Source organism: Strix aluco, chromosome 1 (assembly GCF_031877795.1).
Source record: "Strix aluco isolate bStrAlu1 chromosome 1, bStrAlu1.hap1, whole genome shotgun sequence".
Lineage (NCBI taxonomy): Eukaryota > Metazoa > Chordata > Aves > Strigiformes > Strigidae > Strix > Strix aluco.
The window spans coordinates 67,081,506-67,093,704 of record NC_133931.1 but is presented as its reverse complement, the minus strand read 5'-3'; the positions used below and the strand labels follow the sequence as shown (position 1 = coordinate 67,093,704).

Here is a 12,199-nt window from a genome sequence, read left to right as displayed (position 1 = left end):
TTAAATTAGGTTTGTAACCCTCACAATTAAAACAAAATCCTTCAAAATATGGATACAACAATGACGGCTGCCAGTCATCAACTGCCCCAGGCAACTGGAGATCACCACTTCATGTGCATGTAAAAAGACGAGGCACTACACTCAGTCCATCCCTTTCCACGCAAATATACTCTACTGTACAGTATTTGTCTAAATACGCCACAAGTGCTCCTGCTGCAAACCCTCTCTTTAAACCTCCCCCATCCACCTTCAGCTTTTGCTTCTACTAGTCTAAACAGGGAAAAACAGTATTTTGCTATTACGAGTGGAAGTAGAAGCATTCTGTCTACAGCAGGCTATAGAGCAAACTCATCAGATATTTATAGTATAATGCATTCTAGCGCCTCAGCCAGCTTTATTTGTTCTCTTTCACAATCCAATCCTACCCAAAGACAGTAACAGACACTATATTTTTTGTTTAGCCATGCTCTAATCCTTTGATGCTCAAAATGACTGCTGGAAAGTAGGTATATTCAGGGAGGGAGCCACAAATTGCAAGCACTATTTCCAAACATGTCTTATTAGAGTAAGTAAATTTAGTAGCCAACAATTATTAAAATAATTTAAAAGACAATTTTACATGTGCCATATAGACATTCATATCATATTTATCAGTGTAGTCTGTATAGAGACAGAGTCCGACCTTTAGCTACTCTGAAATTCTGATCCTGAACTTGAAGTCAAAAGAACTACTTTGGCACATAGATTTTTGCATAACCTTGTCTTAAAATGTGATTTCATACTAACATAAAACCAGTGAGAAATCAGATTCAGATGCCTTAGTGTCTGCTGTGCAACTGAAACCTGACTTGTAGAACAGTATTTCCACAATTTTGTCTTCTGCAGACAAAAGAACTGGCTGGATTTTAACCCACAGTTTGACTGCAGAGACAGATGATTGCTGGATACCAAATGACTCTAGTGATTTAACACTTCACGAGCAACCAACAACGTGCATGTTCTTGCCTTGTTACGAGGCATGACAAAGTGTGTATGCTGAAAATGTATTGCCTGAAAATATGAGAATCACATATGTGCCCAAATGAAGCTCTCCATACCAACAAAATTGTTGTCAAGCTTTCTGTTTCAATGATGCTGCTCTATAATGCTTACTGTAACTGACTTGGAAAGCCTTACCTCTCCTTCACATATGCCCGTTTGCATAATATCTAGTGTTGCTTGATTCCCCAGAACCTTTTCAGACCAATCATTTCTCTCTCTAGTTACATGCAAAAGAGTTTACCTAACACTGGTCTCCACAAGATGCTTTATCTTGTAGTACTTTTTGTGTACAATCATGTTCCAAGCTGCTCTACACATTTCAGTGAAATTTAAGATGCTCCGGAGCTACATCTGAACTTCATAAGAGAAGACCAATACTTTGATTTCAAGATCACCTTTTTATAATTTAATATTTTGCTCACTGATCATTAAATCAAGACAGGTTAATGCAGAGGCAAATGGAAGTATTAATGAAGTCTAAAGAATAGTCTGAAGCAGAATTTGAGAGACATACAAGATCCTGGAAGAAAGCCACAGCTATTATTTATCACACACAAAAAAAATTAAACACCTTCAGAAGGGTTCCCTTGTCCTCCCCTCAACTCAAATGGAATGCTGCTAAATTCTTACCTAAGGTTTTAAGAATATTTTTCATGATCTCAGAGTTCATCTAGGAAGTTCCAGCCCTACAAAAATCTCTGTCTGCTTTATTATTCTTCCCCAGTGGTGAAAGTACAACTGTCACAATAGCATAAATCAGGTCTCTGTAATGTTGAGTTTTTTCTTCCTACAGTTTTCCTGTAGTTATTTTTAACCATTTCAATAGGGCTTACAGCACAGATCAACGGTAGTATCAGCACAACCAATAGCGAAAAGCATTTGGGAGCATGAGTACTTGTGCTAAACAGGCAGAAAATGAATCATTATTTTGTAGAGTTCATTCTCTGTCAACTCACTGAACAGTTCCGCGGTTGTGAAAAGGGGTCATAGGAAGGCCATGGACAGGACCAACCCTTTGGTAGCTCAATCAGCTTATCTGTAATACAACGCACACAAATCACATAGGAGGAACTGTGCCTTCTGCCCTTGAGCATCTTCAGGCTGTGTTCACTGGAGAGAACCCTTTGTTTGGGAAAGTAAAGAAAACAGTTGTGTCACAGTTATTGTCTGTGGCTTTAAACACAGAAGAAACTACAGTCCTGCACGTAAAAAAAAATTACCTCTTCTGGATGGTCAGCCAACATTTGTTTTACACCTTGGTTTGTCTAGATTTTTCACATTTAGTCAAATCATATGTTCACATGAAAGTATGACAGAATGAATGTAAACCTCATTCACACTTCATGAACCTATATGCACAGAATTAATATTACTCATTATGAGCTTGCACTTAAGGGGGAACATCACAAAAGGTTACCAGCCTAGGGAAAAAAGAACATGAACTGACCACCATCGTCTCTGAAAGGCACTGTGATTATTTATTCTCATGATATAGGTTGGGAAAGAAAGAAGCACATGTGCTCTTTTATGTAGTTTGAATAATGCCTGATGAATGATTGGAGAGACTACGGCTCCAGGAAATATATCTTGAAAAAGGTAGTGAGGGAAAAATGTGTAAGTTTGTTCCCAGGCAAGTTTTATTCAGGAGCTTTTAATACAAACATCTTTTACTTGGACAAGAAAGGGGAAATAATGTTCTGGGTTTGGGGCTCTTGGACTACCTTGACTGTACTCCTTAGATAAGATTTGGGAATAAGCTTTCCTAAAATAAGTGAACTGAAGACTACCTTCTGCTTATAATTTTCTGCTATGTCTTATGCTTGCCAGAGGCTGTCTTTTCTTACTTCTGTCTTTACCTGTATGGTTATTGGTGAGTACACAGGAACAACCATTTTTTCTAGTTTAAGAAAAATTACAATTAAAGACCATTAAAATATACTCTCTTACTTTACACAGAATTCCTAACTGCATCCTGGATGCACTGTTATTTGTCAATAACTGTGTCAGCAAAGAATTAATATAAGCTACAGAATATATCATGCCTCCAGATAATGAAAGCCAAATTTTCCCACTGGAGTGGTATTAATCTTCCTGAAACGAAAATTAATATCCTTCTGACAGTTAAGCATCCTAATAATTATTTTAAGTGCATATTGTTAGCATTCAACAACAAAACTATTGAATTTTTTCTTCTATCCCTGTTTACACAAAAGGCTGTGCTTGGAGTATTCATAGAGATTGTTACTTTCCCAGAGTAAACATTGCTAGCAAGTGAGCATCCTCTGTGAGAAATTCTGAAAGAAGCAGGCCTGTTTTTTTCCTTATACTAAATTGGAATTACTTAATGAAAGATAAATGAAAAAAATAATATACAGGTAATTTGGGTATGTAGAAACATTTCCATTTAGAAGTATTACATGTGGGTGTTTAAACAAGTTACAATTTAAGACTAGAAGCAAACTGCTACCAGAATGCTTACAAGTGAAAATTAATGTCTGTAGTTAAACTGCAATCCCAGTACTCCTATCTGTCTCCACAGCATGTTTATTTCACAATAATCTAAATTCTACCAGCTTAAATGATCTGTACCTACATAGTAATACAATTCCTCATTGTGAAATCACTGGCAAATTATGTTAATGATTTTACTTCTGTTGCAGTCACTGTTTCAGCTCGCAGTAAATTTCATCCATGTTCATGAAGTCACAACTGTCCTCTGAAACTCCTATAGCAATCTTCATAGGTGCACTCCTGCAATAATTTGTATCATTTTCTGGTGGGTTTCGGTTTTTGGGGTCTTTTTGTTTGATTGGTTTTTAATTTAATTTTTCTGAAGTTAATGACTTACCTCTTTTCTTCTTTTTTTTTTTTTTTTTTTAAAGGGTGTGCACCCTTTCAAAACTGCTTGGGAGACCTATCCATTTAATGAGAGACACCAAAACTTTCTACCTTTAGAGTGGACAGAAGAAAACCCAAGAAGAAAAACCAAGTAACTTCATTTACACAGCCTTCTGCCTACAAAGACTGAAACATTTCCATCATATGGCTGATGAAGACAAGACAGATACTACAAAAGATGATGTCAATGAAGATTCTAAAAAGATGACCTGGTAAAAAAATATATGCCTTGGGTGAGATTCAGTTGTTACAATTTAGGCATCGACAACATCAAAACCTACATCAGTCAGATGCCTAAAAGGATGACTGAGCTAGTCAGCATGTCCTAAGATACTCATCTATACTTCAGGGTGAATGAACTGCACCCTAAAGTGCATTAACTTTAAAAGTGATCTAGACGACTTGCTCAGATGTAGATGTTTGCAATGTAAATTTCTACAGTTACATGAGATTATTCTAACCCCATGGTTATAACACATAACACACTGCATTGTGTTATATTTTGAATACTTTCCATCAAATAATGTATTTGTTACATTTAAGCAAAGAGTTTAACTTTCTAGTTCCTTATTCATGCTAAGAATCTTTGAGACCAACAGATGTCTAAAGCTTAAAAGCTGTAATACAAAGGATCTCTATCACCAAATGGAAGACTTACCATAAAGAACATAATTATTATCGTTAAGCAACCACTCAGAGGTTATCATATCATTGTATAACTACAGTTATTTTCAAAAAGCATTGCTATTTCAAGTAATATTAACAGCTGAAATTTCTGACCTTATTAACTTCAGGAACTTTCTGCAGAGAAAAGGGTGAGAACATTTATGCTTAATCTGCTATCAAAGAAAGGTGGCTAGGTGGACCAATAAGTAAAAGAATATCCTCTTACTTCTTGCAAATAGTCCAGAATGTCATTAATGAAGACACAGAGATTACAAGAACCCTTTGTTGAGAATCTGATACATCTTTCCATGTAACTACTGCTTTGTAGACATGCTCCAGTGACAAAAGTCATTTGGATAAAGCATGGCAAGACAAGGACGACATAGCAACTTTGAGTTCTGAGACCTCAGTTTCCTCGTTAACTGGCAAAGATGACCTAGATATTAAAACTGCATTAGACAAGGTTACTGAAATCAGATCACCTTCATTTTTTACCTGTGTTGAAACCCTTGGAACTGAAAGAACATGGGACAGCATGGGTCAGTCTGCCTAGCCATGCTATCAGAAATACTGATGATTTATGACTGAATTCAGGGCTATGCCACATTTCTGAATGTTTGCTCTATAACGGGGATCAAAAACCACAAACAGGCTATTTTACTAGGACTGAAAGACATGAATTGGCAGTCCTTTCATCAGTGAAGTCTCCAGACAGAAAAACAGGAATAGTTTCATCTCAACTGACCAATACCTTAGCACAGTTATTTGATACTGGAGAGAAAACAAAGAACCTTACACTGGCTGCAGTTTTAGCTGATACTGAGGGAAAGAAGTATTACAAGATTGTCTGCATCCTGCAGAGATGCATCCTGCAGAGAGAATTAAACCAATTTTTCTTTTGATAACCAGGATTACTAATGGGAGAGTCACCATCTTGAATCTAAACATATGAATGAAAACATTCAGCTTCCTTCTGTCCAACATGGCTAAATCATTCTTTCTGTTTGGCATTAGAAGAGTATCTTCTCACAAATCCTTTGCCTCCAAGACAGTTCTGTGGCTCCCAAATACATCAGAGACCATTTTTAGTCAAATCAACTGCAAGACTCTTTCAGAGGAATACCTGTAAAGGGGCATGTAAAGGAAGCCTGTAGAATGATAACCTAAAGAGACTCAAATATTCTGGCAACAAACTCTGGCCCTCAGGATGTCTGCTGCAATTTGATGAGTAAGGTGTTCCAAAAGCACTCCCAAGAGACAGTAAAAAATGGCAAAAGTAATTCTAGAGAGGAAGGTTCCTACTCAGGAAACCCTACTTCGTTTTACATCCATCTGCTTTAGTTGAGAACATGTGTGTGGAAAAGTGTCTTCTCTTTCCTGCCTCTTCAATGGTTCCATGTAAAGGTCTGAGCATTAATCTAACTTCTCTCTCCAAAGAAAATGAAAATTAGGAGGCAACTCAAGTGCAATTTAGGAATCTGAATCTCCAAGCACCATCATTCTAAACAACTTGTAGTTGTGACTACAAATGAATGTAGATTTAGAAAGTCCTGTAAAGCTGCTTTGATGAAGCACAGGACAGTGACTGACTCACAAGCTTGAACACAACAAAAACTATACACTGGTCCTGGTAAATATGTAGATTCATGATTAACCAACACAACATTCTTCTGTTTCTATCCAAAAATCAACTTTCAGTACTGGTTACATGGGAATTTTTTTTTTACTTTGGGAAAAAAAAAAAGAATTAGAATATAAACCAAAAGTATCAGAGAGGAATAAGAAGAATGCAAAACATTATTTAAACAGCCAAAACTGCATGGAACATGAAGTTATTTTGAATTTATTTTTATATATTTTGCAGAAGGCATTCATGATGGAAATGCAGATCTTAAAATGTTAACAAGGAAAGACTGAAGACAAAATTTTACACACATGAAATGTTAATTTCATAACCTGACATCAATACTGAGTAACTGCTCAGAAGACACAGACTGCAGTTTTACAGGACAGCTAAGCCAGCCAAATGCAAAGCAGCTGCAAGGCTCTCTCCTGACCACTTTTTGCCACCCCAGCACTATGATGGTACAAGCACTTACATGGCTGTGGGGTGAATCACATCTATCTAGTACATTACACAAAAAGTGGGTGACTGCATAAAACCTTCTGCTAAAACAGCATGGGGTAAAGACAGTACCTTTTTTTCAGCTGCACTGTCAACTGAAACCACATCTAAGATGGTCCAAGTATCACATGGTACAAACTGCCCTTTCACGATTGCAGCGAGACATAAAGGAAATGGAGAGCACAGGCAGTTAATGGCTATAATGCCAAGGCAAAATATCTCTTGCCTTGAACAGCTGCAATATAAGTTCTTGTTTAAATCTTTGTCTGTATGTTCATTTTGAGGATATTTGTATTGGTTTCATCTGCTAAAATGTATTTTTAAAAGCTGGCGAAAATGTAATTTTTAAAATTAAGTTTTTAGTATGATTAAAATGTTCATGTGTCTATCGGGTCATAAAATCCGAAGCCTGTAAGGACACCAGGCAAGTATAGCACTTTAGAGCAATTTTTTAAGTCTCTGACATTGTTATGTTTATGAAATACCTATCTTTGAAACAACAACATTCACAGTAAGCTGATCACTTAGAAATATGAAGTTAACCCTGGTACACTGGAGACAAGGTTATGATGATGACTGAAGTATTTCATCAGGGTGTTGTGGTATATAACCAAATAAATGAATTCCCCTGTTTCAACTCAGCTATAACCTACTGTAACTAATTACGATGGTAGTCAATTAATGTAGTGCATTACTGTACACATTTCAAGAATGCATTCACACTAGTTCTTAATAGTTGACATTTTTACCTGAGGAATTTGTAAATTTAAGATATTAAATGAATACTTAATTCTCAATAAGGGATGTAGTAACACAGACCACACAGTCCCTAAGGTTTCCCATGCAAGTGTAACTGAAGAATGTCACCTTATTATAATCTTCCTAAACAATTCTCTATTCAGTTGCTCCTACTAAATACTGTGACCATACCATAGCTTCCTTTATGTAAACCTAACTCAAGTAAAACAAAAAAACACCTTGCAGAGTGTATTAAAAAGTATATAAACCATCTGAACAATGTGAATGATTATGAACAGGTGACAAGATATTATAAAAAACTGGTTGGTACCAAAGCTTACATAGCTAAAACAACTCTAACTTTTGAGCAGTTACAGTTTTACACATAGTATAAGAAGTAAAATAGTAAATAAAAAGCTGTTGCTTTCAGTTTGAGCTTTTAATCTTCTCTGTGGAGTCTTTTTCATAGTTTATGAACTCAAACATCCTGGTTAGCTAGCCAACCACACCTTTTTTCTTCTCCCGTCAGCAGTTTACTTGGTCTCCTGTAACTGCGGACACTTCCCTTGGCCCTAAACATGCTCAAGATTTATTGCAGCTCTGAATTTATGCTTTAAATTACCTTTTATTTTATTGTTGAATACTTCCTTTAGCACTTTTCCAGTGGAACAATTTAACTGGACAGTATTATAAACTGAAATTGTAGAAGGAAAACCAGACAGTAATGCATTTCCCCCCTGGTCCTGGAAATGATTTGGTATTCCCTATCCTTGAAATTCTCAGATAGGGCATTAATAATTAACAATGTATGGCCTGAATTCCACTGAAATTAATGGTAACATCCTAAGGAATATCAGAGTGTACAAGATGTAGTCTTTACTTAGAACTGGCTATCCCAAAATGGACAAGGACTAATTTTACCTACAAAGTGCAAGTTCTTAAAACAGCAACGAACTGCACCGTCTCTGCAGACAGCTACAAATGTATTCAATAAAAATGCTAAAAAACAAAAAAAATAACCCTCCAAAGATTTACTTCTGGATGAACCAAGTTTTCAAAAAACTCATAGCATTATTTGCCTCTAAAATAATGAAAGCCTCTAAAAATACAATATCCTTACTCAATACAAGAAAATCTTTATACTCATTGTGAATGACGCAAGTTTATACAATGGCTGAGTACTTGTAATTACCTTTTGCGCAGCAAGATGGAGAGCAGTTCTTCGGCTACGATCAGCTCTGTTAACATCAGCTCCAGCCTTCAGCAATGCCTCTGCACAGTCCAGTCTGTCAGCCAATACACAGTACATAAGGGGAGTTCTTCCAAACTGGTCCTCTTTATCTTTCAGCTCAGAGTTTCCTAAAAAAACAAACAAACAAACAAAAAAAACCCCAAAAAACACATAAAATGGTTAAGCCTACGAGTATCAAACTAAAAGTAGTAATTTTTATTAAAAGGGTATCTTATTATAAATGAACACTGTAATAAAACAATGCAGTATAAGATAACCTCAAAATTACTATTTTTTACCTTATTTTTACTTTTACAGGATGTTTCAAAATATATTTACAGCAAAAAGTGCATTTAGAAAACATTAGTTCCACAAATACACCTACCACCAATAACATTCTGCAGTGGCATAATTATAAATAATTTAAAAATAGTTATACAAATCTTGGCTGCAAAGATTACTTTAAAAAAATATCAACAGCACATGAAGTAAATAATCTTTCTGAAACCTGTAAACACTGTAACTAAAACATGCTTTGAAGCCTACTCACAGCAATATTTATTTAAAAAACATAAACATGTCTATTACATCAATACCCTTATTTACTTCATAGGGCCTTACAATATGGAAACTACTAAAATACTGATTGGGCTTTCTTGAATTGATAAAGTTAGTAAGGCAGCAATTAAGCTAAATAAGAAGTCCGGGGTCCTATAAAAAAGTCCCAAAACACTGTATTCCTATTCACAGTCAAAAAAGCCCCCAGGCACCCTTCACTATAAAGTTTCGTATTTCTATTATGTCACCACAGAGAAACTAGCACCTATAGATTTATGGGTATCAACACGTTCCAACTCTAAATATATCTTCCATGTAGCAATATTGTCTAGAATTACTCAAGGAACATTGAATTTTAACAGGTAAGTTAATTTTTCTTTTTCAATATTCCCTTGTTTGCATGATTGATGCTTCAAAAGAACTCCAGCAGAGGCATGCTTCTCCTTTACAAACACAACCCTCACTTTCCCCCAGCATATTATCCTTATCTACATATCCAGTAATTATATTCTTAATTATAATTTCTATTGATTCACCCAGCAGAAGTGTCAAGCAGATTAAATGGGAATCAAGGGGAATATCAAGAATTAAAATTCATTGCCTACCAACCAAGCCTCTCACAAAAAACACTGTTAAGCAGGATATTGCAAGTTAGAGCAATCATTTGCTCACTCACTCCACTTCCAAGTTCCTTTAAAACTGCTGAGTGAATACCATGTCATTCTCATGATTCATTCTGTAACACCTTCTCTTGCTTAGAAATTGTCATTTGCATTGAGAAAACTCTTTCTGCTCTGTAAAAAACCAGTTTAGGAACCCTTCTGAACTCTTCTGTGAATGCAGATATAGAAAAATTCTTTTTGTTCTTAATCCATGGCCTTGTCTTCTCTGACTACCCCTTCACTTTGACAACTACTAGTTTTAGTGGATTGGTGTTTGAAGAATGCCTTGCTTTTTCACACCCACCTTCACACTGCTGTTTAGCCATGCTGGATTCTCTTTGACCTTTCTAAACTTTCTCTTTTGTTAAGTACTTTTGCATTCGCTTCACACTGTAAGCAAGGAGTTTACTCTTTAGACTCACCTTTAGATGCTTCGTAGCAAGTGTTTTCATTTTAATGCCCTTCACCATATTTGAAGTACACAACTATAGCTGACTGTTGTTGCTTATGCATGTATACTCTGGTCAAGAGTTACAAAATCTCACTTAGTAACACTGATTCAGGTCCTACACAGCAGTCAAGAGCAACTCAAAAGTCGGTTCTGTTCTGGGTTCACCAAAATTTCTGTTGGTAGCCCATTACTGATTTCTAACAATCTAATTTTAGGATCATATCCTCAGTAGTCACTTACACAAAACATACGAAAGTAACCTTTTTTATTATTGTGTCTCCTGTCAATTCAGACTCTCCGATCTCCCTTAGGATGTCACACATATTACCATCTGGTCAGATGAACAGTAATAAAATGTTAGTATTATAGTTTCTTATTTAGACCTGTAAATGCAATCATTAAGCATTTTTTTTGGTGTTTAAGATTGTTTTATACGGTCATTTGATAATCTCATTGGAATCCAAAACTTGTTTTCTGCTTTGGTTTCTAAATGTGTATCACCACTCCTTCACCTACATGGCTTTCATGGATATATCACAATACTAAGTATAGAGAAAAAACATTGTCCACATTGATGCCTTCCCTTCCACAAATTTTACATTCTCACCATATGACAAATAGCCTCATTTAAAACATGACATCCTAGTTTTTCTATCTGACTTCCACATATGTCGAAAAACGTATATGTTTGTTTTGGATTTCTATGCAACTTCAACCGGACTGCATAGGATGCTATCTTTTCCTACTGTAGGATTGCACAAATGAAGATACAGAATAGTTACGATTCCACCTTCTGTAGATAAGCCACTGGGAACTGCACTTACCCTTGTCAGCTTTTTGTCATTTTTCCATTAGAAATCTTCTTATAATGGGCATAGCAGCTGAGTCTTGGATTTTTTCAATAAATAAATGACCAAAGTACATTTTTATACAGAAGAAAAATCAAATAATAAAACAACAGAAAATTTTAAAATTTACACAAGTGATTTTATTCGGTGTGGCCTGCGTAAGAATCTGGTCTGAACTTTGCTTAGAATGGGAAAAGGTAAAGTATTGGCTATATCTTACTCATTATTCTTAAAAAAAGATATCAAAACCACTTAATTTTATGGTAGCATTTTTTAAAGTAATTTTTAAGACTTTAAAAAATAACTTGCAATGTTTCTAAAGGGGAGTTACAAGCTGTGTAAGTTGAAATATTTTTGGATTATTATTTATGTCCTGTTATATCTAACTATGTTTTGATGTAAAAAAAAAAAGTAATGTACTTTTTACTAACACTATTTACATATTTCATACTGTTTTAAAATTCTAATTTTAACAACACTTTTTGAGAAAAAAGCTCATGTATTGACTTTAAATATTCATTTAACTGTCATCTTATTTTCATTACTGAAGACTATAATTCTTTATTTCTGTTCATAATTACAAATTATTAATATTTACTAAGTGCATTAAAAAGTAGTATATAGAAAAAAAAAGTTATGTCACTTGTTCAATTAATTCCATGGCCATTAGGAAATAATTAAAAATGTAACATATGAGTTAAACAGGGAAATCCAAAATTTTTATTTTTCCTAACTTGTAAAAACCTTTGCTAGACTTGCTTTTCACAGTATTAAAATTTCATTGCAAACTGGATGCAGTTTCAAGATAATTCTTTACTATTAGAAAAAAGTATTTTAAAAGTTATATGTACATATTGTGAAGCTGTCAGTGTCTTACATCTTAATATTTAGGTAACAATAAATGTTTTTTCCAGTCGATGGAGTATAGTACAGAAACATCAAAGCTATTTATGAACAACCACGCAACCCTGTGCAGCAACA

General features: G+C 35.1%; 1 protein-coding gene across 2 annotated transcripts in view; it reads right to left on the bottom strand.

Moving 5' to 3' along the window:
- INVS (inversin) overlaps nucleotides 1-12,199 on the bottom strand; it is a 99,687-nt gene that overhangs the window by 78,297 nt on the left and 9,191 nt on the right. For both annotated transcript variants that reach the window (XM_074823741.1, XM_074823751.1), the window contains exon 3: nucleotides 8,661-8,827. In XM_074823741.1, the coding sequence (XP_074679842.1) occupies nucleotides 8,661-8,827 (167 nt within the window). The remainder of the gene's footprint in view (nucleotides 1-8,660; nucleotides 8,828-12,199) is intronic.